We start from the raw sequence: 13,960 nt of genomic DNA, 5'->3' as shown, positions 1-13,960 counted from the left end.
CTTCATGTCATCGATCATATCAGCGGAATACCGACATAGTTTCTGCAATAACGTCTTCCATTATTGATACCTGCTGACGTTTATGAGGGCAGTTATAGCATACGTCAAGAAGCCGAAAGTACTTTGGGAGTTTAGCACTTACATCAGAAAAGGAGATGAGCTCTGTATTGTCGAATGAATAGTGTTGCAAAGCTCTTTCCCTGCACTTCATTAACAAGCATTTCAGTATATTGAGGGCAATGACATGCAAAATATTCGTGAGGAAAATTTGACGGTAATTACGGATATTTTTATTACATCGTTCGACTTGCCAGTTTTTTTGCTGAAACAAATATTTTCTCATCAAGTTCTCATTTTCTTTTTGCAGAAGTTTTTGCTTTTTTAGTGTTTCTGATTAAGTTCTGGTCTCGGAAATGATAAGATTTCGCCGTACTTTGGAAATAAATATGGTCACAAAAGGCAATTTCTCGGGCAAACGGGACAGAACCCAAAATGCCGACGACAAACGACGATCAAATTAAAGTGCTTCTCGTGGAAGTGTATTAAAATCGAGAGACGTTAATTCTTAAATCAGTTTGAAGAAGGTGGTCACAAGCTATTGTCAATTGGCAGTTGACCTGGTATCACAAAGTCCAAAAATTCTCTAACAGTATTTTATGCGTCGGTCTTGTAAGTGATGCATTTGATGAGATGATTTAATGAAAGGAATCTATGTGTCACTGTTGGGACTATGACTGCCAAAAATCTTCATCTGTCTGCACCTCCTGTTTGTACTGACCGAGAAGACGAGACGAATATGCAGCTTAGCTCTAATGGCTTTTGATGTGAATCTGTGTCATTCGAAGGTATCAAATCATTTGATGTCAGTTTTTGATTGTCTGTAAATGACTACCCGTGTGCAGTTGCAAGGTACAGAAGGTAAATATAAACAAACTTGACTTTAGCGTCCGGAAACTTACTGAATCGTAATCCGAAAGACGCGGGTTATCTGTTGATTTATCAACCTTCGGCGAGTTGGTACCACATTAAGGCGACAAGAAGGTCCTTAGTAGGAGGAAGACGTGACGCAAGACGGAGAACAAAGCTCTTTTTGATGGGCTTAACTGAGTGGACATTAGGAAGTAAACAAGAAAGCTGATACACTTACGAGACTTTCAAAATGTCTGTTAGTTGCAGTAAACCATTCCCCGGCAGAGTGGCGCACAGAAAGGCCAGTAACGTGTGGGTTGATAATTAGTTACATTTACTAGCAAGTTACATCAACTTTGACTAGAATGGGGATCGCGTGCCCTTTAGACGATATTGTGCTGTATTGTGGAAAATGCCATTCCCAGTGTGGTTCAAATGGCTCTGAGCACTATGCGACTTAACTTCTGAGATCATCAGTCGCCTAGAACTTAGAACTAATTAAACCTAATTAACCCAAGGACATCACACACATCCATGCCCGAGGCAGGATTCGAACCTGCGACCGTAGCGGTCACGCGGTTCCAGACTGAAGCGCCTTTAACCGCACGGCCACACCGGCCGGCCTAGTGTGATTCTTAACGAGTGATACACACCAATTCAGTGCTACACCAACGCTTCTTAACGAAAGTAAGATGAAATGCGTTATCAAAAGAAAGTTGTGACTGGTTTCATCATATCATCGTAAGTAGACCGCACCATGCTATCTTGGATGAAAAGTCAGCGACAAATGTAGAAATAATCTCTGGGGTGCAGCAGGCAAGTTTCTTGGGACATTCTCTGTTAATGTTATATATTAATAACCCGGCAGACAATGTTAATAATAACCTCAAAGCTCGTGCAGATGACAGACCTATCGATAATGATGTATAGAGATGGCATAGAAATTTAAAAACACACAAAATACTTCAACAGATAAGTAGAAAGAAAAAAGTAGATAATTTGTCCGTCATAGTGCTACATAAAGCAACAGTGCCAATTCTTCTACTATAGCTCCGTAACACACGTCGGCGCGACTCCGTAATCCGTGGTAGCGGTCGGATGACGTCATAATCCGACCGTTGCGTGGTTACCGATAAACACTTCCGCAGTTTCAACTAAACAAGTTTATGTTTGAAAGGTAACTTCGTCTTTTGAGTTCCCTAGGATGCGCCCTGTAATCGGAGATGAAAAATTAAGCAGAGAGAAACCTCTTAGACCACAGTCCCCACAAAGCCACTGTCACCGAGAATATAATTAGGAGCCAGTGGAGATGGCTAGGACAACTGGGCGATTAGCAATAGCTCCATTGTAGATAGAGGTCACCTGGTCGCTCCAAAGCAACGAAGATACGCCACGTCAACCCATATCAGGTTGGCCAAGGATCACTTCTCCTCTTCAATACTGTTAACTTCATTAGCGACGAGACTTAATCGACCAATGTTTGCCGACCAAGTGGTGTCGGGTCTTGCAGCAACCACGCTTTTTCTCCCACCAGGTGCTTCGGGCCACTGGTAATGTGTGTGTCTAATCCGCGGAAAGGAGAACCTGTCAAGATGCGTGGCGAATACGACCAGTGGACCGTGCCTCAAGGACGCCATGTTCTCTCCAACGAGGCACAACTCATTCTAAACACTGATTCGCAACTCGTGTTCTTCTGGAGAGGAAAAGCAACGCGCAACAGTACATGTAACCTCACAGAAAGGAACCAGTTTGGCGTCCGTAGTGTAATGACTAAAGTCACCGGCTTATTGAAAATACTTATCAAGCGCGGCACGTGTTACAGCGTTTTTTCCTTTTCTTTTTAAGTTGTGCTACTCGTTTATGGTGCTTGCGACCATTCAACCTTGTGTTTATTGCGTGAACATTGGCCATCACACAATATAACATTCCTTAAACAACGCACTGATTTATCCCCTTCATTAACCGCAACAACGAAAAACTTCAGCTCAAGCGCGAACAGAACTGATGACGCAATGCACGCAGAACCTATAGCTGAATATACGGAACACATACTTAATTTACATTAACAGATGGTTGTGAGCCGATATGGAGAAAAGTATGACGTTTGACGACAAGATTGTTCAGCAACGCGAAGACAAGATTAGCTTACTTACAATGCGCGCAGAGACATTTTTTGCTGTCGTTCTTCCCGCACTCCATAACACGAATTGAACGGAAAGAAGGTCCGCAGCTCGTGGTCTAGAGGCTAGCGTTGCTGCTTCTGGATCATGGGGTCCCGGGATCGATTCCCGGCTGGGTTGGTGTTTTTCTCTGCCCGGAGACTGGGTGTTGTCCTCGTCACTTCATCATCACCATCATCATTCGTGACAGTGACTACATTGATCGTGAAAAAAAATTGGACTGTTTAAAAATTGAGACTTTGTACGGGCGCTGATGACCAAACAGTTAGGCATCCCAGAAACCAAACATCAAACCAAACGGAAAGAAACGATAACGTGTTACGCTGCTCCGTATCCTTTGCCATGCCCTTTTCGGTGGTTGACATCTGCTGATGTTGAGAAAAAGTCATTAATACGCAAAAGAAAAATTTGGACACTAAGATGAAACCTTATGGAACACCACATCTTATGTATGCACTAGTATCACTGGAGTTTAATAAGAGATTTAGACTTAAACCAGAAAAACCTCATCCCTCGATTCTTCAAATAATCGAACTACCACGTATAAAAGGTCAGAGGCCGGACGGAGTGGCCGAGCGGTTCTAGGCGCTACAGTTTGGAACTGCGCGACCGCTACGGTCGCAGGTTCGAATCCTGCCTCGGGCATGGATGTGTGTGATGTCCTTAAGTTAGTTAGGTTTAAGTAGTTCTAAGTTCTAGGGGACTGATGACCTCAGAAGTTAAGTCCCATAGTGCTCAGAGCCATTTTATAAAAGGTCAGACCTCTAAAACTGCACCGAACAGGGTATCGGCAGTGGTTAGTACACCGGACTCGCTTTCGGGAGGACGACGTTTCAAACCCGCGTCCGGCCTTCCCGATTTAGGTTTTCCGTGATTTCCCTACATCGATTAAGGCAAATGCCGGGTTGGTTCCTTCGAAAGGGCACGGCCGATTTCCTTCCCCATCCTTCCCTAATCCGAGCTTGTGCTGCGTCTCGAATGACCTCGTTGTCGATGGGACGTTAAACACTAATCTCATCCCCTTGCTCCAAAACTGTGCGTCATGCGAAGATGTAATTTTGCAGGTACATTTAGTGGTATATGTGGACACTGTAGAGTTAGCACTAAATAAGCAATAAATTCAAACGTCATGGCTAATGTGGCAGTCAGTGCATGAACAGCGGAAATATAGTAAGCGATAGTTTTTTTCCGTTTCGTCATTTTGTCAGGAGTGTCAGCGAGAAAAAGTTTCATAAAAGTCTGAAAATATGTGTAAAGTTTGTTGGAAGTAGCAAAATTCTCTCATTTTCAAATAGGGGATGAATATAATCTGGCTAATTTGCGCTCCCTGTTTCAAGGTATATACACTGTTTGTAAGTTTCATACTCTATACATTCTCTTAAATTTTTTACATAAAATAATACCCCTTAATGAAATGATTATGCTGTCATAATTTTTTCATTAGGAGATACGAAGTAATGAAAGGCAAATTTAGCCCATTTAGTACGAGCACTGTAAATTCTACTCGCTGGTGTTCCATGTAGTGCATAATCATGTCGCATCACACGTTATTTTTTTCACTGTCTTCGTGGTCTTGCGGTAGCGTTCTCGCTTCCCGCGCACGGGGTCCCGGGTTCGATTCCCGGTGGGGTCATGGATTTTCTCTTCCTCGAGACGACTGGGTGTTATGTGTCCTCCTTCATCATTTCATCATCATTGACTCGCAAGTCGCCGAAGTGGCGTCAACTAAAAAGGACTTGCAATACGGCGGCCGAACTCCCCCGCATGGGGCCTCCCGGCCAACAATGCCATATCCGCGAAGAATATTTTCTTCCGCCATGGGTATTCGCATCTAGATCTTCATGCAGTGCACGAGCTGTGAAATGACAGCTCAATATTCCACGACCATCCATATTGTTTCAGGCAGATGTAGAGAAATATCTAGTGCAGTTCCAGATGTAGAGAAATATCTAGTGCAGTTCCAGAGCGGCGCATACGCAGATGTTCGTCACACTGAGCAACGTTTGTAAGCTCGAACGTAAACATAGCAGGAAACTAACAAATGCTACCATCATGTGGAAATTAAAATGTGTTTCTTTCAATGACTCATTGGATTATTTCTCCTCTGCGTGTCCTTACAAATGTTTCCACAAAGTTTCATTGTCCTACAATAATTCGTTTTTCATGGGCGCCCACTCAAGTAGCAAAATTTTAATTATAACCTACTTGTACGATGACGGCGGCCTAATGGTAGCGCAGTCTCCTTCGAACAGAAATTTACTAAATTCACCGTAGAGTGTTTCTTGTTTCATGGATTCCCATGTAAATTCCCCGAACATTTCCGTCACACTGTACCGACCAGTTACGATCGTAGCTTCACGTCTCTTAATTCGATGTTCCTCGTCAAGCCAACGTGATGAGGACTCCAAACACTGAGACAATTGTCCAGAATTGATCGCACTAGCGTTCTGCATGCTGTTTTCTTTTACCGATGCATTCCATTGTACCAACAAAGCTATATCTTAGATTCCCTAACACAGATTTTGCGTGATCGTCCCATTTCATATCTCTTATCTTACTTCCAAATTTTGAACTTATGTATTTTTTTGGTTCTAATAAAACCCCATGTCATTCCAAGCATGTGTATCAATTTGTACCTCTCTATCTACATTATTCAGTGATTTATTCAGTCTTCAAATTTATACTGACTTTTTGATCGCCCAGTATATTAAAAAAATTAGGCGTTATTGTCGGCCGATGTGGTCGAGCGGTTCTAGGCGCTTCAGTCTGGAACCGCGCGACCGCTACGGTCGCATGTTCGAATCCTGCCTCGGGCATGGATGTGTGTGATGTCCTTAGATTAGTTAGGTTTAAGTAGTTCTAACTCTAGGGGACTGATGACCTCAGAGATTAATTCCCGTAGTGCTTAGAGCCATTTGAACCATTCGGCGCCATTACTGACGGACAACAGGTGTTACTTGTTTCTATGGAACAATCGTTATTCAGTATGACATACCAGTATCTTCTTCCTCTTTCAAAAGGCTGCAACCACAACTTTTTCTCTTTATCAGTCCTCTCCATCTTCATGTTTTGTAAAAGAATATGATGTCTCTATACGTGTCCAATGAGTTTTGCTTTGCACTGGTATATAAGTTTCAGTAGTTCGTTTTTGTTTCCTATTTCTTGCAGAAAAATATCACTAGTTTTTTCTGTAAGTCCAGCTAGTTCTTGTAATTCTCCTCCAGAAACACATTTCTGCAGCTTCGAGGCGAGCTTTCTCCTGTTTTGCTAACGTCCAGGTTTCACGTACGTATCTCAGGACACTACATAATACACAGGTTTTTATAAATCATTTCTCAGTGTGCATGCCAGAAGTTCCTTCTTATTCTGGAAGGCGCTCTTGGTAAGTGCTATACTCCTTTTGATTTGCTCGAGTCATCTATTCTTTTCCACCACAGTATTACCGAAACAGTCAAACTTGGTTACTTTCTAGAGCTTCTCACTGCCTTTTCTTATGCCAGTCTTACTTCCACCTCTTTTTGGCCTATAACCGTGCCTTCTGTCTTCTTGGTATGTATTTCTGATTTTAGTTTTGTGTCTCTCTTGATTGAAGGTGTTAAGCATTTTTCTTTACTTCCTTCTCTGAGTATGCCACTATAGTAATACCTTCGGCCATTCTCATGGAGTGAATATGTATATCATTTATTTTGATTCCACTCGTCTTTTCTTTCATTATTTTTACTGTTGTCATTGCCTCCTCGATGAACATATTAAATAAGTACAGTAATAGAGAGCATCTTTGTCTCACTCCTTTTCTGTTTCTTTCTTGCTACCGTTAACTTTCAGTTCAGTGCTTTGACTTTTGTATATACTCACAATTAATCGCCTGTCCTTCCTGTAAAGTTCTCCTTTTCACATTCCTCTAACCAATCTCATATGCGAAAATGCCTCCTACGATCATATCTTTAGTAGTAGTCGACGATGTGGCACATTTTCGAACACCTTTCAAATCTAGGAAGACGAAATCTACAAGTTAGAGTTGTAAAGCTACCGTAGCCTACTGTAGCCTAGCGTAAGTAAAAGCAGACAATGATAGTATTTCTATTGGCATTGGTTAGTTAACGTCGTAGCCGCGTTATCCGTACATTAACTGTGTTTCATATCTGTGGGGCATTAACTCATTTCTATCGCTTTATCTGCGTACGCCGTCAGTGCCTTACCAGATTCTCCTAGATACCGGAAGCGGTGAACCGTCGAGAGACTGAGTGAGACTACATAAATGGCCGCGTAATCTACGAGGTATTTTTGGTCTTCATAGTTATTCCCCAGTCTGTTACAAATAAACAGTATTCATAGCGAAACTAAAATTTTCAGTGTTTAATTCAGATTTTATTCGAAAATTTCTCAATTGCAAGTTGAGACAGAGGGATGTTGTTGTAAAAATGAAAACAATACAAATTCATCATATAGTTCTAGAAAATGCAATTTCTTGAAAAAAAGGTAAAATTTAGAAAAAACTCAGAATATAAACATACCGAACATCGCTCCAATATTTCGTCTATATGAAACATGTTTCTATTATTCATAAACAACTTTCACACTTTTCAGTAATAATACGAAACTCTTGCCTTTCACCATGAAGAAGTACGTTCTAATGAGTACATAATGTAATAACAACAATAATTATACAGGTTTTGCTGTAGCTGTGCATGCAAACTGCTTGCCTGAAAAGTAATTGCATTGGTTACATGATAAACTATTACTTATAAAATGCAGTTTATATTTTGAAAGGATATAAAATACACAATGGATTAACAATGGACGATATGCGGTTCTAAATATGTTCAAGACAAAGAAATAAACAAACAGAAACAAAGAGAAGTTGTCGGCTCCCAGTTTCTCTCACACACATTCAGTTATGTTTCTTTCCATACTAACACTACCAATACTATCGGTAGTCCTACCATTTACTACGTCATACATGTATTGCACCAAAACTACAGCGCCTTAGCTTCGGTAGGGCGCAACTGTACTACCAGTTCACCTATTGTATGCAAGTGTGGTGCGTGACATCGAATACGATACACCACAGCGCCATCGGCGTCACAGAAATCTGCCGGTTGGCGGCAGCACTGCAGCCTCCGCCAGGATCCAAGCTTTGAGGGGCGGGCTCGCCGCGCTGCGAAGAGGCGGTTTATTCGCGGACCGCCGCAGTCTGCAAGCGAAGCGTCTCCCGGCGGCATGGCCCGTGCCGAACTCTATTTCCTGCCGCAGCTGCAATGGCGTTCCTGCACCGAGGAGCCAGAGCCGTGAGTCCGAACCTCCGAGCTGCTTACAGTCAGTTGTCAAGTAGTTGGCATTTCACTGCTATCTGGCTGAACTGCTGCTGCCACAAATACAACAGTGTGAACCTAGCTTTCGCCGTTCCAACTATGTTGTCACTTCCACTGTGCAACAGCATTGTCTGATTGTTTTCAAACAGGACACATGCGGACGCTAAATTTTCGCCTATTTCAAGAAAAACGAAACTCCAACCGTAATTAAAATTAAGAGCAGACTCCTGACTTTCTTAAGGACGCTATAGATTTCTCTACCATAGGCGAATTTTCAATTATTATGTGATTTTTTTTTCATTTTATTTTTATTTAGAGGATAGAGAGAATAATGCGAGTTGGTTACCGCTGAGAGCGGAAACACTGTGGTGGCTGCCTGCAGACAGTACTAATTGAGACATCGTGTTAAACTTTGGATCCCAGATCTTGGAAGCCAACTAATCTCTCTCACTACAATTTCTGAGTGAAGGATATTACTGTATGATTATTTTAATTAAATTCGCTGGCAGGAGTAAACAATATGAAAGATATAATTCTCCCCGATTTGTTTTCCAACGCGGGGAGGGGAGGATACATGTCCCCCAGCCACTTTGATGTACGGCCTGTATGCTCCAGTGATAATCAAATTTTCATTTATGATGTAGAATTTCGAAAAAGCATTTCCATCATTTTTTTGATTACAAATATTTGACAGTTCGGTAGTTCATGCGAAATGGCAAGCTCTTTATCATTACGTATAAATTAGTGTCTCGTGTGACAGTCACCCCGATCCTCCTACATGTGATATACGATGTTACAGTTTTGGAACGAAGCCATTTATGTAGCCACAACAGTAACGTGCGGCAAATTCCCACTGGTTGCCTGATAATCTACCGTGAGGCATAAACGGTCCAGTGACAGCGAAAGGGTTAAATGAGACTGTAGTATTTGTAAGCAGGCGAATGTTCACGATCGTTCTCAAAACAATTTAGTTCGAAGAAATATGTCTGTGAAGGACATCACTTTAAAAAAGAAAAAAAAAAAAGTCTCATCTATATTTACACCTCATCTATTCTCTGAAAGCCTCCCTAAGGTGTCTGGTAGAGGATACTTCGTGTACCAACGTCACTTCCCGATTTTTCTTTTCCACTTGTGAATAGTGCGCAGATAGAACTGTTGGGAAGTCTCTATACGACTTCGAATCTCTAATTTTATTTTCTTGGTCGTTCCACGAGATACATGGACGAGCAATGTATGGTCTCGGAATTTTAAAAGTAAACAGTTACGCACAGCGCGTCTCGTGATATATCCGCCACTGAAGTCGGATAAGCATCGCGTTGACGCTTTCGGGATTACTAAAGGCGTCCTGTTACGAAACACACCGCTTGTCTTCTCGTCTTCTGTTTCTCCTCTGTACTATATAAGGGTAAGGACACTGAGGACCAATTTTCAAGTATCGGTCGAACGAGGTTTTTATAAGCAACCTTCTTCGTGGTTGGGTTACAGTTCCTAAGGATTCTTCCAATGAGCGTCTGGCTTCTGCTTTTTCTTAAGGTTTATTTTATCCTGTCATTCTATTTTATATTGCTCCTTAAACATACTCCCAGATATTTAATGGATGTGTCTGTTTCCACTGATTATTCGACAACCTTGTAATCAAACAACGTGACTTTTAGCCTATTCATGCGGAATTAGTTGTTTATACTGAGAGTCGAACGCCACAGCCTCCAGAGTTTAGACCCTTTACAGGTTGCCACGCTAAAATTCACTAGGCTCCAGAGCACTCTATATACGACAAAATCACATGCGAACAGCCTCGGAGAACTTCGGATTTACCCGTGGGCCATTTATACATATAAAACTAGCCTTTTGCACAGCACCAATTTAACCAGAAATCGAAAATTGCAAGTAACATCAAACATTTGAGAAGTACATTATGGTGTACTTAATGGATAGAGCAAATGAAGTTTGAAGCCAAAGTCGATATTGAATTATGTTCTGTGGTATTTGTAGAATCTACATAGCAACTGCAAATTTAAAAACCACACTTCCCACTTAATGCGAGTCAGATGTACGTCTGTTCTATACATGTTACTAAATTAATCACCAGCCGTGTTTTTCTGTCTAAGTTCACTTTAAAATCAAGAACTACTAAGATTTTGATACGGTTTCAATAATACAATAGACGATTCACGAAGAAGGTATATACATATTAAGAACAGCTTATAGACTGTAATCCTACTAAACTCATCTTTTCCCAAATACTGAAATTTTTGTTTTATAGATCTGCTTTCACGCTTTGTTTTGACGTGGATGTTTAGAGGAAAACCAGGAAGCCATGCAGTTGGTAGACACTTGGCGTGAATATTCCAAATACACGGTGAATCTGGAGGAAAGATACATGCTTTGCTGGGTGGCACTATCAGTGATTCTGAACAAAAACTGCATACGGACAAATGCCCTATTCCGGTGGTTTCAGAGACAGAATAAATTTAATGTACATTGTTCCTTATTTTCTGTATTATTTAAACAGTCATTGTTTACGAGTACCACGGTAGTGTAGACAGTTGGGACAAACAATTTAATGCATGACCCTTGTGAGTTATCAGTGCGGACAACTGCATCAAACTGGCCTACAAAATCTACAAAAATAGAATTTTCGATATTCCCTCGTTCTCTTATCGCAAACTACTAGAACTGGAGAAATAAATGAATAGGATCTTTTTTGCAGGAAATTTAATGTGGTTTAATTTTGTATTGCTGCAAGTTTCCGCTGGAAGGCGTAGTTTTAGTTATTAAAGAAAAACGTACAAAACTAATATTAAATGTGTTCTGTCTCGGAAACCATTCGGAATAGAGCATATGTCCATATGAAGTTTCTTGTTCAGAATCAATAAGTCACTCCTCAAAGCATGCATCTTTCCTCCTGATTCACCCTGTACGGAATGGCACTGTAGTTAATCCACGAACGCGATAGCTTATAAAACTTTAATCAGGTTGTTTCTAGAATGTGTATCTTCGATCTAGCACAATAAGTTGTATTAACGTGAGACCGAATACTCGAAGTAGTGCGTGATTCAGCACGCTATTGATGGGTCAGTGCCAGAGCGACACAGAAATGCTCAACTAACCAGCAGGTGGTGCTATAACTATTAAGACTTCAAAGTTTGCGGGAATAATTAATGACATAAATTTCCCGTTTGAGTTTGCGGTCATTGTGAATGTTTTGTGTATAAAGCCGTGTTGCTCGCTTAATACATGTTTATAACGTCGTTTCGGGCACTGCAGTCATCAGATTAGAACTCAGAACTTCTGAAACTGTCAAGCAGTTGACGCCCCGATTAACACGTTCTGTCACTATGCCTTATTTTACAGGTTGTAATTTCTGATGTGATAGAGGTAGCTGAAACGACGTTATAAATAAACAACATATTAAGCGATCTATGTGGCTTTATTCACAAAATATTTCCGGGACTAAAACAAGTCAGGGAAGATATTACCTCATCCCACATGTAGTCATTCAACAAATCGATATTTAGGTGCCGGCCGGGTTGACTGAGTGGTTCTAGGCGCTTCAGTCTGGAACCACGCGACCGCTACGGTCGCAGGTTCGAATCCTGCCTCGCGCATGGATGTGTGTGATGTCCTTAGGTTGGTTAGGTTTAAGTAGTTCTAGGTTCTAGGGGACTGATGACCTCAGATGTAGTCCCATAGTGCTCAGAGCCATTTTTGATGTTTAGATCCCTCTGCTAGTATTTTCTTCAGCTGCCTTCTGGTGTCGGTAGGCGGGTGAACGGATGGATGCTGTTCAAGAAAATTGGTCGCAGAATTTGTCGGTAAATCATTATCTCCAGATTACCACTTTCTCGGTTTCGCCATGGATAAGGTGCCAGAGAACAGTAAGATAGCAATAGCAAGGTGGACTTGAGGTTCACCATACGTTACCTCGCGAGACGCACATAATGCGTGTTTCAAAACTCCTAGAACTGGTAACCGGATGCAACGAACTGTAAACAACTATCGTAAGTTTCGTCAAGAGCTAATGAAGGTATATATTTTTGCGATTGTGTCAATTCTTGAGTCTCCGATAGTTCTTGCCATAGATAAGAATTTCTGTTCAGTTTTCTTGAACACAGTTCAGAGCATATGCTCCATTGAATATATGTGGAAAGTTAAAATATATGCTCGACTACGATTGGATCCCGGATCCCTGGCTTTCCAGGATCATGCGCTACCAATTACACTATCTGAGCATGTCTCGCCCGTACACCTAAAGCTACAAATTAACACCGGTTTGTATCCTTCAGTGTTTCATGCAAGAACTTTATAACTATTCCTGGTCGAACGAAAAAGTTTCGTTTTGACACGAGACTGACTGACAACGCATGGTCCTGTTGGAGATAGTATGCACTTGCCTTCGTCTGACAAGTGAAGTAAGGTGTCTAGCCAGCTACAGAGAGACCTGTCTGCGAGTGGAACAGAAAAGGAAGCGACTAGTAGTGGTACAAGTTACCCTCTGCCATGCACCACACGGTGGCTTGCGAGGTGTGTAGCTACAGTTAAGCGAAATTACGAATTACGGTGCCTAGTTTTCAAAGAAGCAACCAGAGATCGAAATTTGAACCTCGTGGCAGTGATAACAATATTTTGTGATTATGCTGTACATGCATCATGTTATGGATAACGGTAAATGTCCAGTAACGTTTTCTCGTAATAGGTCAAGCGTAAAAAAGACAAAAGGCGTTAATTCCTGGTAAAATGCCTAAAGAAGCATTTGGTGACTCAGTGCATCAGAATCTCTGTATAATTAAGAACAAAACAGCTCTGTATACGATACAGACGCGTCTTTTCTGTACCGCCGCGCGCGCGAGAGAGACAGAGAGAGAGAGAGAGAGAGAGAGAGAGAGAGAGAGAGAGAGAGAGAGAGATATATAAAATGTTTCTTAAAAACAGAAATGAAGTGTGCTCTAAATGCATATTTATTACAAAAAATGGCTCGAAGCACTAGGAGACTTAACATCTGAGGTCATCAGTCCCCTAGACTTGGCAGGATTCGAATCTGTGACCGTAGCAACAGGGAGGTTCCGGACTGAAGCGCCTAGAACCGATCGGCCACAGAGGCCGCCCCATATTTATTACAGGGTTATTACATGGTCTCACGAGCAAGCGTTCTTTTTTTACTCTTTCCTGTCCTTTAAGGGGCAACAGTTTACTATCTGAACTACATAGTGTTAATTAAAACGTCAGGTAACTGTTCTGCGTTCTCGGGCATTAGTACAAAAACACACCACACGCTCCATCTCGCTTGAACGGCCAACACTCGCGCCAGCTTGAATGAGTTACCGTCTGCATCGTAGTTACTCGAGCGTTAACTATCTCCCTGATGTCTCCTTTCTAAGAGAACATGAAACGCTAGAAATCAACGTATAATTGGCAGAACGAAAATCTTGTGGCGCTACGACAACGGACTATTAGTAACAGCGGCGCGAACACCGTGTTTGTCGGGAACTTGGCGCAATTTGAAAGTTTCTGGACGCTGTCAGATTTCTCTGCACGGCGTTGCATCAGCGTTGTTCCGCA

The 13,960-nt window shown here is 41.7% G+C and overlaps 1 protein-coding gene across 2 annotated transcripts in view; it reads left to right on the top strand.

The window, feature by feature from the left end:
• Nucleotides 1–13,960, top strand: part of LOC124788112 (chondramide synthase cmdD) — a 146,302-nt gene that overhangs the window by 8,635 nt on the left and 123,707 nt on the right. The window contains exon 1 of one of the 2 annotated variants that reach the window (XM_047255235.1): nucleotides 8,266–8,377. The exons of the other annotated variant lie outside the window; for it this stretch is intronic. Within the exon in view, the coding sequence (XP_047111191.1) occupies nucleotides 8,310–8,377 (68 nt within the window). The 5' untranslated portion in view covers nucleotides 8,266–8,309. Of the gene's footprint in view, nucleotides 1–8,265; nucleotides 8,378–13,960 lie in introns of those variants that run through there. 2 annotated transcript variants of the gene reach the window in all.

This window comes from Schistocerca piceifrons, chromosome 3 (genome assembly GCF_021461385.2).
Source record: "Schistocerca piceifrons isolate TAMUIC-IGC-003096 chromosome 3, iqSchPice1.1, whole genome shotgun sequence".
In the NCBI taxonomy this organism is placed as follows: domain Eukaryota; kingdom Metazoa; phylum Arthropoda; class Insecta; order Orthoptera; family Acrididae; genus Schistocerca; species Schistocerca piceifrons.
The sequence above is the reverse complement of the archived record's forward strand: the minus strand, read 5'-3'. Positions and strand labels throughout refer to the sequence as shown.